Source organism: Spea bombifrons, chromosome 7 (assembly GCF_027358695.1).
Source record: "Spea bombifrons isolate aSpeBom1 chromosome 7, aSpeBom1.2.pri, whole genome shotgun sequence".
Taxonomy (NCBI): Eukaryota; Metazoa; Chordata; class Amphibia; order Anura; family Pelobatidae; genus Spea; species Spea bombifrons.
The window spans coordinates 9,539,546-9,559,401 of NC_071093.1; the positions used below are offsets into that span (position 1 = coordinate 9,539,546).

A 19,856-nucleotide genomic window follows, 5' to 3' on the forward strand; every position below is an offset into this window, starting at 1 on the left:
TATATATATTTATGGCCAGTCACTTGATTACCTAATTTCAGAGATGGACACATTTCCAATTAAGGACACTGAATTCTAAAAGCATCATTTTAAAAATGATTAAGAATACAAACTCCTAATCCATAAAATACATTTTTAAAAGAGGCGTTTGTTCAGAATATTGTCCATATACATATACGGAACGGTGGCACAAATAGACATATTTAAGTAAAAATTAACCCACAGTTATGCACTATAAGCTGAAGTTGTACAGATATGCTGCCCATAATACATATATCTCAAATGTATGAGAATCAAAAAAGATAGAAGAAAGAAGATAGAAGAAAGAAGTTTAACATTGATGTTTAGCTGCAAATAACCAAAATTAAGATGCTTTATGGTAAGAAACAGTACATGAATGTTCTTTTGGAAAGTAAAAAAAGTCAAGATGAAACTTTCTTGATGAGGTTCCTGAGACCTTTATAAATCTCTAAAAACTAGTATTTCTTCAAATACTCATTGCATTCATTCCTGAGTACCTGCAATAACCAGCTGGTTCTAATATGGGTCCCAATAAAACCTCTAACCTGCCAGGACTTAATATATTTCTCAGGTGGCTTCATAGGGTCTTATATGACTAGTATAAAAAGGACAAATTAGATACCCAGGTACCACTACATCAATGGAGAGGTGGCACCACCCAGGACACAGGAAAGAGGACCCAGCCCTATGGACCTGTCTGTCGGTTGCTATGGTAATAAGATCCCTTTTCACACGCTGCATTAGAAATATGTCTCTGATTTAGGATTTTAAGTTCTGATGTATCTCTCCCTTTGTTAAAATATTATAAGGATTATGTTTACCTCCCACTGCATATGTTGGTGCCATATAAATATAAGATAATAACACCACTGATTCTATATATCTATAAAATACTAAATCCACACATAATGCTTTGTGCGAAGTACAGATATTAAATAATCATAATTATTATGAATTGTGTTATATAGCACCATCATGTTCTGTAGCACTGTATAATGGGGTACAATATGAATACTAAATTGTAGAATATAACTTGTGTCTTCACTGGCCAAACGACATCAGGTTTAATCCAATAAACAAGCCAATTACCTGTCTATGGTGACTCTTTACATGTTACCAGCATGCATGGACTGGGCATATGCTCAGTGGGCCAGTAGCTAATAGTGCCCCATGGTTAACCTTACTGCCACTCCGATACTGTATATATCTCATTAACCGGCCTCAGATTAACCACTGATAGCTTTATCTTCCAATATGTTGACAATATAAACCACACTTAAGGAACATAAAATAAATACAATTGTCAGCTAATTATAACCACATGTAGAGTACAGAGAAAGGAACGCTCTGTATCCGATTGTACATTTCTTCCTATTTATCTGAAAATTTGACTTCATTGTGCCCTCGCATTTTTATTTCGTGCTTTTTTCCCCTGCTAAGTATTATTATGGGCAAAAGGTTCTTTTAAAATTGGTGAAAATTCGAGTAAAATAGAACAGCGCAATTCTTTATTCTTTCCTTTTGGGAAAAGAGTCTTACGCTTTGTAAATGTGTTCTAGTTCTCCCAGCCTAAGGCTGGTGCTATATCCCAATCTCTCTGCAGAAACCACTTCACCTACAACAGCAATGCTTATCTCTGCTTTCTGTTTAGCAGAAAAATTGCTTTTATAAGCCAGAGGTTTATAGAGGCATCAATCCTTACTAAGTTCGCACTTATGTTGCTTATGTTCAGGCTTTACACAGGAGTAAACATCACAAAATAAATTATGTTAAAAGTACACTCACAATTCACATACACAGATTATCGTACATTCATCTGATAAATAGCAAGTGATAAAAGTATTCATTTTCCTATTGATTTCAATGGTGTATTTTTTATTAGTTTTATTTCTCCAAAGGGTTTGTAGGCATTTAGCTTCCCGTGCAAGCCTAGCGAAAAACAAAATTATTATGGACGGCAACCGTACGCATAAACAGGGCTGAACAATGCTCCATTTGCTACCCCAAAATGCGTATTTTTTGCAAAGCACCTCTGGTTCATTATCATAAATGTAATACTGTAAACATTGGATGGTGTATTCTGTTTATTAAACATTGTAAATGGTTTGGAGGTATGCGGTTTAGTTCAGGAAGTTTAGATCTAAGGAAAAAGGCAGCCTGAACCCAGGTTGGCGCCATCCCTTCCGCACCACTCTCCTTACTTCTGGGTGTCAAGTTATGATGTCATATCCACTCAGCACAGTCCTCCACAATGGCCAGTTGGAGAGGCCTCCCTTTTGCCCAGCCTTACAAGAGGCGATCAGACACCCTGTTATGTGGCAGAGCTCCTGCCTCCCCTTTTGGAAACTTAATGTGGCGGGAGGATGGCTGCTTCCATGGCTGCTATCACTTCTTTAGTAGGGTTGCCATTATTGGCTATTTTTTTAGGGGCACATTCAATTTTCACATGCAAAAAGGGGAAGTAACTGATTCCCTTCTGCAAGTTTATACTTCTTACCTTTTTCAGGGGTAACACTTACCATGTACCCGCCACAACATGTGAAATGTATGTGTCCCTTAAAAAATGGCCGCTATGATCACTCTAATAGGACCAGCTATCTTAACTTCGTCTAATCATTTAGACCATGGAACAGCATGGGGCAAGCTGCTTTAAGGCATTTTAATTGTATGGCATGAAAGAGGTTTTAGGAGCAATGAAGAACACGGTATAACAGTATAGCTAAGGTATGGGTCAAAATAACAATATCTTCAGCCACTTCTGGAAGGTTTGAAAACAGTGATTCCCGCACACAATAAAACATAAAAGAATAACAACTCCAATAGCTCTGACAACTCAAGAGTTCTCTCATAATACAGCGACATCAGGATAAAGGTACTTAGCCTACTCTTAAGAATTCTGACTACTATTCCATCAACAATATGCTAAAACTCTTAGCCACCAAAGAATCAAACATCTTATGATCACTGACACTCAATAAATACCAATTTTTACATCTGGCTCTTAAAAGTCTACATGACTCCGAACGACAGCTTCAACCCATTCAAATAACTGTTATTATTGGAAACAGATTTAGCGTTCGCCCTCATCTTAAAGTGATTACTGCTGAGTATTCTACACCTTTACACAATAAGATACCAACACAGAAGATTAAAGCAAATGAATGACATCAATGCAGGTTTCATTTGTTCTAGAAAACATCTGCAATGCTTGGAATGCACATTAAATTCTTTCAAAAGAAGAAAGGAAAATACTGGGTTTCACTTATGTTGCTTGGAATTGGTAATTATTATTGTTTCTCCAGCACCGCCCAGCTAACCAGTAATTATTTAACATGTAAATTCTTTATATTTTTTTTTAAGATATTTTAAAACTTCAACCAATTTAATTGAGCGATTTAAACAGAAAATTTTGATTACTGTCGTACATTTAATTGTACAATAAATTGTGAATCTATGGCAGCTACTCCATAATTAATGAAATATATTAAATATTTTGAAAGGTGCAAGCCAGATAATAAAAAAATATAATTATATTTTCAACAGGATGCTAAATTTCTGTTTACATTTTTCAGCAGGTGGTGTGTTGAGTGTTTTTGTTTTTCTTTGTTAATTGTTCAATAGAATTTAAGTAATTTTTCTTGGAACGTATAATTTACTAGAGCTAGTCCTCCCGATTGGCTGTTCATTCTGCCTTTTTGAAATCATAGCATGTTGTCATAATTGGTGCAGAAAATAGGACAGTAGGAGGGTAAGATGTGTGACCCGGCTGACCCCAGCATACCGGTTTCCTCTGCAGGTTGGATGAAATCTATTATTATCATCCCGAACAAAAACTGTTCAAGTGTGTTATAATATGTTAAGAACATAGGTAGAACATTTATTTTTCAGCCTAATGTAGAAAATGTAGTTTTTAATGTAGTTTTTTTAAAATTTTGGGGGGGAGGGTGACAGTTTCATAAGTTTTTTCCACCACAGACAAACTTGTAATGCAGAACAGGTAACCAGAGCAGTTGAAGTACGCATATAGTGCTATGGGTGCAAGGTACATGAGGTAATAGGTTTAGAATTTAGGTAACAGGTTTAGAATCAAGAATTATTGATTTATTGACAAATATAATTGCCACCAAATGACATATGTCTTATATCACTCTTTTTAGCAATGGATTGTAGACTAGCATTGTCCCTCAAATATGAAACATGTAATTTCCAAACTATATTGTAATCATACTTACCAACTTTTGAGATCATGATCTTATAATATTTCTTACCAGGTCACCACTTCCTCATCATTAACTTAACCCGACACACTGATGACACTCCGCATTGATAATGTACTCTTGCATGAACTGTTCGACATATTTAGTTTCTGCAGACATCTTATGGTCGCGCAACAAAAGATTTTATTCTAGAACAGCACCAGTGTATTCGAAACCCCAGTTTTCATGGCCATATAGATGGTAGGAGACTTCGGCAAATGGACCAAAAAACATTTTTCAGACAACAAATTTTGTTTCTTGCTCTTTCAGTTTGGACGAAATGTGGAGGGCTTTTTCCATTCAGAAATGAAATTTGTTGTGAATTACCCTCATTCATGCTCTCTCATTCGTTCACTTTTTTCTCACACTCTCTTTTACTTTCTCTCATGCTCTCTCTCTTAATGCCTTCCTTCTCTGCTGACCTCTTCCATGTCCCTGTCTTCTTTTTCCATAGCTCGCCTACTTGTCTTGTTTCTTCTTCCCTCTTCTTGCCCTTCTGTCTTCTTCTGTCTGTCTTCTTTCTTCTCAGTTAACCAGGCCTCCAGGAGCACTTCCACAAAAGAGTCGAGCCTCTGCCCACACCCTCTCCCCCGATTGGAATAAGGAAGAGGCTGTCCTCATGGCTCTGCCAAGAGGCCAGGATAGAGGCCAGGATAATACAGATGAATCGGCACCTTTCTCTCTCAGGAAATATATATATCTCTCTGCATACTTAGCTACAATTCACCTACAGCTCAAAGTTTGGTAAGTAAACCTCACTATTGCCTTTCATTTAACTACTGGGTAGAATTTGAATGTTGCTAATAATGCTAATAATCAAAAGTTTAAATAAAGGCCTACAGTGTTTGAAATGTAATGGGAAGGACACCGAATGCCAGGAAAGCTGTCTCCAAAGTCTATAAGAATATTTAGCTTAGATTTGTAGTTCCATTTGCAAAAACCTTTATATCTCATCTAATGATTATGTAAGAAATAAATGGATGTTTTACTCCAACAAATATTATTTATAAGCGCAGTTAATGTGGAATATTACTAGAAGCATATTGAAAATTTAGACACTACATTATATTTTGAAAGAAATTAACTCCCACTGGTTTACTTTCTGATAATGACTCGCGAGCCATTTAATCATTAATGAGCCACGCTAGCTATGTAACGAAAGCCAGACCTGAAAATACACAGTCCAGGAGGCTATACAGACACAAGCCAAAGAATTTACCGAAGGTTGCATCTAATCGCCGTCTACTCAAAGCTGCCATTCCACCTATTCTTCTGAAATTAACACTTTTAGAATTCTAGGCGTTAAAAAAAACCTTATTCCCCATACAGCTGAATGCTGAAACCCTTCGAAGAAATAATTAATCAAACAGAAAATTCCGCACATTTATGACCCCAAATTGTAATGTGAAGGAGAAGCAGGAACTGATAGGTTGTTGCCATAGAAATGGAAAAAGCTTCTTAAAAGTTTCTGTCTTACTTTCACATGATCAAACCTTCAGAGGATATAAAAAATGACAGATCTGCTCGGGTTTATTTGCATAGCGTGCTAGAGATGTCAGTTCGTATTTTGTCTAAGTAGAATAGCACCTTTAAATGTGATACAAGGTTCCCAGCTATATCTTAGCACCAATAACACTTTCTTTAACATATGTTCAAAGTATGTAAAAACACATCTGCGCCGTGTCAACGTGAGCGCCTTCTTTATATTTAATTATCCCTTTTAACTGCATCTTCTACGGTGATTGAATTAACATCTCAATATTGATTTAAAAAAGTGATATTAAAACTTTCATTCAAAACTTGAAGGCTTAATTATTATTCGACCTATATAATATAAGCATTTTTTTCTCTATACATACGGAACTCAGTAGTTGTAGAAATATAGTAACAAAGCTCTGTAATGTATCTCAAGTGTCAACTTCATTAACAAGATGACTGATTTCACATCACGCAACAAAAATCATTGGTTTTGGGACAAAATTTGCTTTGTTCGTACTTTAGGGCATTACCGTCTCAAGCAGTAAGCAATGTAAGCATTATTTTAAAGTATGTTCCGTAATCGACCCATGAGCATAATGAGAACGCTACTAGATAACGTTGCGCCATAGTCTGCGAATTGTCAAATGTGCAACATATGAACTGATAATTGTTCTTTCCACCTAAACAAATTACATTTCCATCATTAGTCAAACAGAAAAATCTTTCTTTGATGAACAATCTCCACGCATATAAGAGTTTACAAACAGTGTTATCACAAGAGATAAGGTACAGATAGAACAAACACTTCAAAGCATTTCAGTCGTCATGGAGACGTTAACGTTTTGTTAAAAAAAAAACCAGTTGTACTGATTCGTGCAAGAATTTTGTTCATCACCTAAATTTAACCTTAAGAGAAGGACAGCATCATAAAGATAAATGAATCCTTATTCTAATAATAAAGATGAAGACTCTGCATGTCAGCAATGCTTTCTTTCTGCAATCAAAAACTTCCCAAAACAAAAGGATTTTTTTTTAAGGGATAGCCGTTAAAGGTAAAAAAAAATAAATAGAAGGGAGAAAATTGTTCTTGACGATTTCGGACTAAGAAGCCAAATTGTTTCCATCAACTAAATAGCCTCGGGGTGGAATTTTCCCTACTGAGATTTTTTGCTGTTAATTGCCTCATTGTAGTGGACAAGGATTCCAGAACTGAAAAAGAACTCCTGTTAAGTTGCCTTTTGGCATTTGAACCACCTGTTATTTTTGTTTTATACTTTATTTATTTTTTCCCATACGTGCAAAAAAAAAAAAAGAAACATTAAAAAAAAATATTAAGACGGCTCAATAAGTAACACGTATAAAAACCTGACCTTTTACACAAAAGAAAAAGTTCATGTTTGTACAAAAAGTCTAAACAAAAGGCCAAAAAATAAATAAACATGCTAAACACGCACAGTATTTACACATACATTGAAAATGTGACTTCACACTTTGTGTACCAAGGGGATGAACGGTACTTCACCGCCTGGCAAAAAATAAAAACTTGGTAAAACGCTATATTTGTTGACTTGTTGAGTCAAAAAGGGATTCTCTTATCAATAGGTCTACTCGCAGTCTATTTTATATTTAAAGGGTCATTAACCTAAGGATTATCTTTGTGCATAATTATTTATTCTCTCCAAATTTCTACCATTAGCGGTATATAAGGTTTTTTTAATTATTCAATATTTCAAAAATATATTTTTTTTTAATCAACGATCTTATGTCTGGCATCTCATTCATTCATATACTCTGTAGCAATTAAATAGGTATCCGCTGCATGATTACAGATGTGTTAGATTGTTTATCATGATTTGTCATTCAGTTGTACAAGCGTTGTGTTATGAAGGCTTTTTCTCACATTCCTACACACTGCATACAGCAACAGAAGATTAAACGTGGGCTGAATTCTTTCTGTTCCGTGAAACAATCTTGTAAGCATCTGAGTTTCCAAAGGACATAAAAGAATCTAGTTACATTTCTAAGCTCTTTTGATTTGGCTGCTCATGGAGAAGCCTTCCTTGAGTGATGTCAAAAATAGCTTTTGAAAATAAATGGTGAACCTACAAGTGCATTCATATATATCTTCTTGTTGGACCTACCCGTATATTTCTTGAAATGGCTGCTTTATTTAAATAGCATTTTCTGATACCAATAGTCTGTTAAAGTATTGGGGGGAAAGAGCGAGGTTTCTGTAAAATCTACAAGCTATATGAATCCTACATGCGCCAAGGGATAGACGTTTAACTTTTGCTTCATAATCAGAAGGGAAATATATCATATATAGGGAAAGTATCAAAATAAAACATTTTCAGAAGCGAATGGCATTAGGACATGGAGGAACCAGGGAAAAGATGGGAAATTCACAGCCACTGACTGTTAAAATGTCCTTCGCTGTCAAATTTTTCCATAATTTAAGAGTTAAACTTGCAGAGTCCATTTCACAAAACTCAGAAAGGTTACATTTGAAAAGCACAGCATTTGGGTTTTCAGAGTTGGGTTTGGGGGGCTTTATGTTGTCATATTAAAATAAATTAACAGATATCTCAATTGCACTTTGCTAAAGCAGGACTTCCGAATGAATGAACCAGAAAAGTGTACACTTCGCTTGTTTGACATATATTTACAAACATGACAAAAGCAGGAGAATAACTAGTATTTGATCAATTCCAAAAAAAAATCTGAAAACAAAAATCTTGCTTTATGCTTAATAAATCCAAATATAACGTCGGTTGACTGTTATTACTGGGCTGTGGCTAGCAAATGGTTTGTGGTGAGAAGCACAGGGAGGCAAGAGATAGAAATCCGACAAAGACAATTACACTACTTCCCCGACATACGGGACTGCAGAAAAATTAAAGGCGACCCTCATTAGAAAGAAAGAAGGACGAAATGTGAAATATCTTCAGATCTATAGATAAAGTGCTTATTGTAGGTAGGTGCCAACTGGTAAAAACTACAAGCCGTTAAAACAACACATCAAACTGAAATATAAATCAATAAATAATAATATTATAATCTGCGACTCGTATTACATGAAATATACAATACACTGGCATGTGTTGTAACACATTAACAAAACAGGGGGTACTTCTTTGACAATAGGGATTTTCATGCTTACACGCCATCTACAATATACTTAAAAAAAATACAATAAAAGCTATCTATTAACATTCCAGCTATTTGAAATGTAACACCCACAGTTCTCATGAACCTTATAGCTTTTTTTAAAAAAAAATTCAGCTCCCAGGATTCACCACCCAAAATGTCATTGGCGATAGGCCGATGACATTTTGGCTGTGAATCATGGGAGCTGTAGTTTAAAAAGTAAAATTGGTGTAAGGGTGTTTTTGGTGTTCTGATGACTATAGTTTCCAATGAGTATTCCAAACTTCAACCACCATGATAAAAAAAACTAAAAGATCCAAAATCCAAGGAGTTTCATTCTAAGTGAATACCAGACGGGGAACAGAGAAGCCTAATATTATTTTAGTTATAACTCACTAGTCAGGAGCATAGGCCATTTAACATAAACCGATATTCAAAGATACACGCTTTGTCAATTCAAAAAACAGTATTTTTTTTAACGCCTACATTATTACTTCATGGTTACTTGATATTTATAAAGTGGATAATAACTGCATAGAAGCCAGCTCTACATTTTATAAAAATAACATCACCAGAATACTTTATAAAAACAATATAATAACAACAACCAGTCAACGAAACAATGCTGGATTTTCTATTAGTTAAAATAATATCTATTACATGACTTTGCTATGAAATATGTCATATACCAAACACATCCACTGCTGACCCTTAATACGACAATGTATGATAACATTTCATCAATTTTCCTCTTTTCTTTAAAATGAAAAACATGAAAAAAGTTTTAATCATGGGTGGGCAATTTCTGCACTTTGGTGGATGGAGAGGGGTAAAGAAGTTTTAAAAAAAATTCCATCAGACTGATAGAATTAACAGGATAATTCCCTTGAGTTTTCAATAGTCCATGCCTAAATCTAATACACTTGTAAGAGTCGTAGTTATATCAATCGAGACTAAACCAATATCCCAGGTCGATAAATCAACGTAAAATATTGTTAAACAACACTTAGAGATGTCAGAAAGGAGTCAAAACACTTGCACAGATGTAATGCCTTAAACAAGACATTGGTGGCATCAGTTCACTAGAACAGCACTTAGGAATTGCCCTTTTAAATAACAATAATAATAAAAGATAAATGCAAAACACTATAGTCATCGCATCTGAAAGCACGAGTACTTATTTCCAATAACGTAAAAAGGTTCTGTTTTTATATCGAGAGTCTCCTTAATGTAACACAGGCAAGAAAACCGTATGAAAAACATAATTGGGGAGACGAGTCAACAAATTCTCAGAAATTAGATGTTTAGGAATTCAAGTCCATCTGTACATTATCCGCAACTGTGCTGCCATACATGAAATATGCTTTGTTAATATTTTATTATGCAATATAGTCTCGGATCTGTCTGGATGGGGTTAAATGAAGTCATTCAAGATCTTCTGCAAGTGACACCATTTAACCTCCTTCCCACAAACAGGTATCATGCAGAAGTATTTTCCTTATGAAATATTCAGAGCAACTTTCAAAGCAGTCACCGCACACAATAAGGCAAAAAAACTGGCCTTTCCAATCCATTATTGAGCAAAACCTTAAAATCTGTTAAAAGAAAAATGCATTTGGTATAAGAAGAAACATTTTTTTAAGCCAAAAAACCCCCAAATCTTTTCATTTGATACCAAATAATTCTTTTAGTAGGTATTGTAAAAAAAACATTATTCGGTGTATATCACTGCAGAATATGATGGCACTAAATACCGGGAAATCATTAAATAATGATATCATAATAATATGATTTTTAGTGCTAGGTTGACCTAGTATTCTGTTGTTGTCTTTGTAGAGAGATCATTTTTAGCAGTGGGGGGGGTTTGTTTATTGGATGTATATATAAAATAAATCACGCGTTCAAAGCAAGTTACTAACAGTTGCAAACAATTAACACAGTTAACCCTTTCATCTCCAGCAGACCAGAAAACCCTCCCCCCCCCCTTTATGTCATAACGGATTAAAACCCATGACAGGGGTAAACATGCTGGCACTAAAGACGTCTACCATCCGACTCCCATTATGTGTCAAATCCTATACTTCAGAATGATTCTTTTATAGAGTGCAGTGTCAAAAAAAAAAAAAAAGAAAAAAAAAAACCCCATTGTTCAAGCTAAACAAAAAACAAAGAATTACAAGCAGTTTGTGTCTTGTTGTGAACTTAAGTTAATATCCACTGCTATTTGGAGATGAGATTTCTCAAAAGTCTCTGGCAGCAGCCACCGTGTTCATACTGAAGTAATTAGTGCACATTTTCATATTAGCGTTTTCTAATTGCAGGAAATTAGACTCGAGCACTATTAGGACAGGCGTTTCATAAAAAAATCATTTTATCGTTTTGCATAAAAACAAATAAATCTACTTTAGGATCTTTACTTAAATTTGGACGTAAAAGTAAAATATATTTTAAGTGTAATCAAAGACTTAAGATTCATTTAAACCGAAACCGGAATTCCTCAACTTTAGTTTTATTTAGGTCACGTCAGTTCGCAAATCCATGGCAGCAATTAGCGGTATATTAATGTTACCTTCCTTCTACCAGTAAATAGGACAGTTTGCATTATATAAATTAGCACACCGAATATATTATGGAAATAAATAACATTTGCCTTTCCTTTTTCCCATACATTAAGGTTATATGACTGTTATGTAAACGCTCGTCTGGCACAATTTGGGGAAAAAAAAACGCAAATGCACACCTTTAAAGAATAACATTAAATAAAAGTAAACACTTGCTGATGGGCATGTGGAAAAAAAGGATAACATTTTTTGGTAAACATACTATATGGATGATTTTGATCCATCCAAAATATTAGATTTTTTTTAAATATTTTAACTTTAATTTCTTCTTAAAATAAATTCTTGTGTCATATTTTTTACACTCAAACAATGTATTGTTTTTCATTATTTTTTTTATTTTTATTAGGTAACATAAAATTCTGATTTTTATTCAGTTCTATTCATTTAATTCTTCGTGCATACCGATCAAAATGGTCAGAAATGTGTGGAATTTAAGCGTGCATTTTATGAATGAGCATCTTGGGTATCATTTTACAAATTGCTTCATAGCCAGTGGATTCAAGGCAACCTTTAATCAATTTCTGCATGTCATTTGTAAACTCGTAAAACTGTCATTTACTATTAAAATGTGAAAATCTCACGTAGTATTTTATTGAAAAATATTTTTTAAATGAAAGAAATAAATGCATCCGCTATGTGCAATAGAGAGTGATATGAACTGGGAATATGCTATGTAGGAATGTGTGAAGTTTTTATTATAATATATTTTTATAAAAGGAGACATTATTTCAAATGCTGTAGAAAATCTCTTTTCAATTTTAAAATAGTTTGTGAGTAACTCTGGAAAGGCAATGTTCAGATGGATTAATTATTAATGTCTTATTTCGCTCTTGCTAATCAGAACTGTACTGGGCCTTAATGTCTTTCCATAGTATCTGATGGAGGTTACAATTCTTTACCAATCCACCTTCAACCTCCAAAAATCAATAGATCTTTACATTATCCTTGTAATTATTCCACAATCTACCGCTAACTACACTTATTGTGTATGTGGTTCAAACCCAACCGGCAACAAAATGGTTAATATTCTCCCAGCCTACAAAAATAAGGATTGCAATCTAAGGAAGGTCCCCCAGGGAATGTTATGCAAAGTTTATCCTCTTAACTTCTCCTTAGCCTAAAGAAATTGTACAAGTGATCACACACCAACTTGATTTTTAACACTTCGGATGTCAGAGTATGTTAAATACAACGCTTAAATGGTTAAAAGGTTAGAAGAGAAGGCGACAAACCCTCAAAGAGAGAATAGATGAAAAAAATAGAAATAAATAAATTGTGTTTTGTGATGGAGACTGTTTCTGGGTTATGTTGATTAGCTGATAATTGTTGATTAGGAATGCGGCAAGATCAATCATTTTCTCCAACTCCGCAGGAATTACTTGGTACTAATTGAATCTGACAGACCAGAATTTTTCTTCCACTAAAATTTAAAATACAAACACATGCAGGTCCCTAGCAAGAGCTGTGGTCAAAACGAGTTCAACAGTCAAGAGGGATCTCAAAGAACAAGAAATCTCAACTATTGGAGACAAAAAGGCGTTTAGAAATAAGGGTTTTTTTTAGCCATCAATACTCATCACATACACATATAGGTACAAAACTGATGTCATCATTATAGTTCAGACAACTTCTGAACTGCGTGCAGGGCTCTGTTTTAGGAGACAAAGAGATTCCAACTGTTAAAATAATAGCGGATCTTCTAGATTGTAAGCTCCTTCGAGCAGGGCCCTCCTTATCTTTTGTTTCTGTAAGTGAAAATTATTATGTTATATACTATTTGTTATGCCCTGTTTACCCATTATACAGCACGGCGAATACGATGGAGCTTTATAAATCAAGAAATAATAATAATAATAAATATCATGTTAATAGAACCAACTTTATGTACATGTTATAACACACCTTCGACATCTAACATTAAAGGCCTTAATTCTAAATTAGTTTTTATTTCATATTATCACATAGTCCAAAAAGTGTGGCTCAAAGTATATATATATATATATATATATATATATATATATATATATATATATATATATATATACATATATATATATATACATATATATATATATATATATATATACATATATATATATATATATATATATATATATATACATACACACACACACATATATATATATGTATATAGCTATATATATATATATATATATATATATATATATAGGTAGAATTTAAAAAAGGTAAAACTAAAATACATTATATTTTATTACTTTTGTTTCCTTGCTCCTATTCCAGATGCATTTCCATTGTCATTAACATACACACAATAACCATTATCCTATTTTACAATTTTATTACAGGATAACAATTCTCCTATATGTTGTTTGTTGTTTTAAAGACAGCCACCAACAAATAAATAAAACTCTAAAGTTAAAGTTGCAAAGAATTAGCTCCTGCCCTTGCCTCATATACCCTTTGCAAGCCTACTGCAAAGCAATTTAGGTTTGGACGCTATAATAAGCAGGGACTACTAACAAGTTCTGTGTATTTAAGACAATCAGTACAAAATGTGGTTTTAATTTGTGCCACTGCTTGCCCTTTTGATAAATGGCTCATAATTTGCCTGTTTCACAGCTATTTAAATGTAAAACAAAAGCTTCTGCTACACTTCTTTATATCACACAAAATACAATCCCAATAATTAAAAAAAAACTATGAATGCAATTAAATATTTTCTCTCTACCTACTACGTAAAGCTAAAAAAAATATTAAACCTGACAGTGATTACAAAAAAATCACTGTTTACATAAAATAAAAAACACACAAGGTCTTAACATGACGCATGGCGTAAATCACAAACAAACATGACATATCTATAGGCAAACACTGAACCAATATATACAAAACACACCATATGCTCAGATTAAAAAAAAAATTGAGCAAAAAAAGCCTTAAAAAATGTTCTCAAAGTTTTGTACTTTGTCTTGTGTTGTAAATCACAGCGTGCTTTCTGTTAAATACTTTTCTAAACATATCACACAGATTCCTTATTGTGTTTTCTTAACTTGTTTTATAAATTTAGGATTAAAACATCAAAGCGGTGTCCACATTAGAGCCAAGTTTTAGAGGATCACAGTGACAAGTCGCAGCTTGATAGATGTTTCTCTTGATAAACGACTTGTTCAAAAGACACACTGTAGCTTTCATTTCCTGACCACAACACACTTTTAATTTGCAACAGCAGAGCAGGCATGAGTCTTAAACAGTCCTCAATTGCTTGCTTTTCCACCCAAAACAAAATACCAAACCTGCAGTCCATTTTCCAACAATTGTTTACCCTTGGGAAACTTCAGTTTCCTTAATCCTAAATATATTAGAAAGAATGATGTGTATTTTTGACTATTATTGTTAAAATGCATGGTCAACCAAAGAGTGCAATATATATACATTTAAAAAAAAAAAAGCTTATGCTGACAGCTGCATCTGTAAATGTTAACCATATGGTTACAAAAAAAGTGAAACTTATTTTTTGCAAAATATAAAAAGAGGGTGTTTATTTACCAAAATGTAAAATGTTCCCGTCCAAGGGGCACCAAATACTAACCCATTCCACAATGTCATTTGCCCTGATTTTAATTTTTTTTTAACGTAATATCCTCCCCATCACCAACAGAAGCCCAATCTGCTGTGGATATATATTACAGCTTCAAGATCACAGAGGAAAGTCTTCCATCTGGCAATCAAATTTCGCTTCAACAGCTCCGGGAAAAGGTTTGCTCTCAACAAAACATTTCCCAGTGCAGATTACGTGCATACAAAATAAACAGTCTATTTATTGATTTATCCAAGTCAACAAGTTACAAATGCAAGAGGCAATCAAGTGTGCATTTATAGCCTCTTATGAATTAACAAGAAATATTTACAGGCATTCTAACACTGCTTACTGAATTTCTTCTTTTTATTTTATAATCAACATTAAAAATAAAACCAATAATTAAAGAATTGGACAACTTCTCATCTTTAGCTTAATACTTCAACCCCACAAGCAGATTTTGTTTTATACTGTCCTAAGTTAATTAGGTTTTATTATCATTATTATCCTGTATTTTATTTTCCCACAAACTGAATGCTGTAAATTACTAAAACAAAAATCTCCTTAAATCCTCTGTGCTCCATCTCCTCTGACCTTTGGTATAGAGAGGTGGAGAATAGGCAGTGAGAAAAAAGAAAATAAGGTTAGAAATGTCAGTTCCTATATTCTTATAAACTACAATTAAAAAGTGCTAATAAAACACATCAAAAGAAAGCAGCATTCAAAAATAACCTTTGACAAGCAAATCAGTAAGCAATCGATCAGCAAGTATTTTTGTATTATGCAAACAATTGCCAATTATATTGTTAGAATTAAACTGAACCGAGAGAGGGGAAAAAAACATGATTTTTTTTTAAAAAAATAGCATATTAGCCCAATTACTGCAGCCAACATATTATAATTCTAGGATTTTAACTATTTCTGCACAGCTCAAATTTCTTCTATTTTAACATTTTAGTTGTGATGCAAAAGTTGTCAAAGTCGAAAGATTAAAATAGTTTGTGTACAAATTAAAGAACAACCAATTTATTATCGCTTAATAACACAGATCCCTGGATTTTAAACACTCTTGGTTCTTAAATAGTTTTCCATTTGCAATTTAAGAGTCATTACTATATTACAGTCATACAAAGATTCCAAAAACTAACCTACCATAGACACTGCTGCTGATCATTGCTTGCAGGCAGCACACAAAAAAAGCAGATTTTGGATTTTTCACAAGCAGGAATTCCAAGGGTTGCTTTTCATTAAAGTCACTTTTCCACTCAGCTATCAAATGTCACTGCCTTGAAATGTAGGCCCTTTTTCTTCAGGTATTCATTTAACCTACATGCATATAATTAAGGGAGAAAGCAACATCAACAAAAAAGATCTCAGATCACAAGGAAAGAAGAGGGGGGGGAGTGGGGAAAAATGCAGTGTAAGTCTATGTCAATTTCAGTCCTATTGAAACTAACAAGATCTCCAAAGGGAATAGTAATTCAATCACTAGATTAAATATTATCACCCCCATACCCCTGATGACAGGCAACAGTAAACCAGGCATACTGACCCCCCCCCCCATTTTAGCAGATCACAAGAAGATCCCAGTGATCAACTTTCGTGGCAATGATATACTGTGTACTTTGGAGTCACTTGCAACTTAGTTGTCACATTTGAGCCCAAGACCTGCTTTTTCTTGTAGTATTAAAATTCATATTACAAGTTGATTAAAGTCGGTGCCCATAGGTACCAACCCCTGTGTAAAAGCTGTAGCTGTTAGAACACAGAGAGAATAGAATACTGCAATGATACAGAATGACATGGAACACTGCACCATATGGTCTGTTTTCATAACATAATAAATATTTATATTTAAGATAAAGTCAATATTTACAATGTGTCTAGAGTCGAAACGGTAGCAGCTCCTCGAGAGGAGGGTAGCAGAAGTCAGCACTTACCTGGATGCCTGGCACAAGATTCCAATAGGTGATAGTAACATCGATTTGCTGTGTTAGCTGATGAATGAGCGATCGCTTCAAGTGAAGGCATCAGTTCATGATTCAAAGCAGATAGTTATATGCACATGCTGTAATGCAAGGAGGGCACTTGCTCTACAATCTGGAATGTTTTTTTTTTTTCTTGCAGATCCTTATTTTTTTTATATAAAAAAAAGAAACAATTGCAGATGAAGAAATTGAGAATAAGAAGAAAAAAAAAGGGTTGAAGTTTTAATTTTGGTTTCTGGAATAGACCTTCAGCAGAATGGCAATCTTGTTTTCCTTGTAGGTGGGGGTTGGACTGGTGGAATCATCAGGCTAGCGTCTGATGAATGTGATGTGGTCACTCCCCTTGTCCCTACCCCTCTCTCCAGCACTGCCTGGGGTATGCATGGTCTGGAAGCACTTCCTTCTTTTCTGCTAATGCACACACACACACATTGCATCTCACACAGCTATAGCTCTATTTATCACAGCCAGTGTATTGTGCAGGGAGAGGGAATATCTGGATTTCTCCCTGTGATCTCCATTTACTGGGAGAGAAAAGACTGCTGGCAGCAGATATACAGGAGGCAGGCAACATGCAGCAGGGGGTGCTTACAGCAGTATTGATTGATGGCTTCAGACTCTCTCTCTCTCTCTCTCTCTCTCTCTCTCTCTCTCTTTCTTTCTCCCTCTCTCTCTCCTTTCTCTTTAATCTCTCTCTCCCTCTCTCTCCTTTCTCTTTAATATCTCTCTCTCTCCCCTTTCTCTTTAATCTCTCTCTCATCTCTCTCTCTCTCTCTCCTTTCTCTTTAATATCTCTCTCTCTGTCTCTCCCTCTCCTACCCCTGTCTCTTTCTTTCCTGCAGTAAATATGGGAAGATGGGGCAAGTTGTTTTTGTAAGGGATCATATGATTTCTGCTGGCTCAGTGGTCAAGCCATTAGCAAGCAGTGCCGGTCCATGCAATTTCACTGTGGAGGGGAAGCAATATTCTTTTGTGAAATAGAACGTGCCCCTTGCTGCTGCAGAACTTCATTTGAAACCCTTGCTGTTGATTGCAGCAGTTCTGTTAGTTCTGAGGAAGCTGGGATTGACAAGAAGCTCTGCAGCAGCAGTGGTTTTAGGTTATCAAATTGACACTCATTGTCTGCCAAAATGATTTACCATGTGAGTGCCAGAGGGGTAACACACTGATTGACATGGCACTCATAGAGGTAAAATTACAATTATAGTTACCCTATTAGATATTGCGATGGGTGCCATTAAAGAGAATGTGGTGTTTATGATTAAAACCTGTAAATCAGGTTTACGTGGGGCAGGCATCTTGACTTTCTAGAGTACAGCTGCTGTTGTAGGGTGAGTGCTGTTATCTCAAGTTACAAATAAATCAGATCATATCTCATGTGATAACGTTGCTTGCCTTGTGTTATTTAAACAAGGGTTTTAGTGATACCAACAATCCACCAGATTACACAGCATTTTACAAGAAGGTCATCCCAGAATCTACTTCCTAAGAGATAGGCCAGGAAAAGTAAATTGACTAGTTTCTTGATTTTTTGCTAATTTGCTTAATCTGAAGAATTATGATAGGAAGAGATTGTATGTTTAAGAGTAGGTAATCCCTTTGTTGTTTTAGTAGAAACATCTTTAAAATGTTGATGTTTTGAAACCAATTGTCAAAATGAGTGAATTTATTTCATTGAAGTCATCCTAACCAGTACCGAGGGCATTCTAGCCCTCTAGAAATTCCTCCCCTTACTGATAGACCAGTGACAGACGTCCAGCCCTGGGCATAAACTGTCCCAGTTCTATGTGGATATTGGGGTCCTCCAGGGACCTTTCTCTTTAATAGTCACTGGAGCTGCATGATAAGCAAAGGTTGGGGTGTCAGGTGAGTCTAGAAGTATAAATGTACAAAATAAAAGACATAATGTGCAGAAAAAATGTTAGGTGGATGGAACTTTCTTAACTTTAAAGCTAATTTTAAAAACTACTGATGTACTTACTCTTTTGAAGGTAGCGCATTCATAACTAAATGCAGCATTTTAAACATCATTTCAAGTACTGTTAAATGCCTTAAACTTTCCCAATTTTTTCAATCAGTAACAATCATGTAACATTTTGCCACATTCAGAATACTTATTTTTCATGTGATGCACAAACAGGCACTGATAGATTGTTACAATATAAACTGAGGATGTGTCTTAAAAGTTTCTGTGATTGTCATCACTAGTAGGTAGGTGACTAGCTATTACCCAGTGGGTCAGTTATAAGTCCTCCGAAATGGTAAATTTTTCAAGATTTTTAGTGAGTGGTACAGCACATGGGAAATACTGAATGTGTAAGTACTTCTTGTACTGACGGTAGAAGATAGATGCAAGCCATGGGAGAGCTGAAGAGGCTGGTTAGGGGTATATTTTAATATGAGGGTAGAGATGTAGGGGTGCAGGTTTGTTACGGGGTTTATAGGTCAGGAGCGTGAATTTGATCCTAGAGGCAATGGAGAAGTGGGGCAGAAGATGAAGGAGTGATAAAGGAAAGTTGTTCCAACCACAGTGTTGAGGATGGCTTGGAGTGGTGAAAGGCAGAAGAAGGGGGGACCAGTTAATAGAGAGATGCAAAAATCCAGACAGGATATCAGAAAGGAGTGGATTAATATTTTGATTGTTTCTGGTTGTTACCTTATTTGGTTAGTGATAGGATGTTAGGGATGAAGGAGAGAGAAAAGTCAAGTGTGATACCAAGGCGGCAAACTTGGTCCGTTGGGTGGATAGTGGAGTTGTGAACAGTGATAGAGATGTCGGGAACAA

General features: G+C 34.9%; 1 protein-coding gene across 1 annotated transcript in view; it reads right to left on the reverse strand.

Moving 5' to 3' along the window:
• The window catches only part of FIGN (fidgetin, microtubule severing factor), a 69,995-nt gene extending 52,378 nt beyond the window's left edge, over positions 1-17,617 (reverse strand). Inside the window, exons 1-2 of the mRNA XM_053472321.1 lie at positions 17,024-17,617; positions 16,236-16,409 (exon numbers count right to left, since the gene is read on the reverse strand). Of these exons, the coding sequence (XP_053328296.1) occupies positions 16,236-16,257 (22 nt within the window). The 5' untranslated portion in view covers positions 16,258-16,409; positions 17,024-17,617. The remainder of the gene's footprint in view (positions 1-16,235; positions 16,410-17,023) is intronic.
• Positions 17,618-19,856: the final 2,239 nt, after the last annotated feature.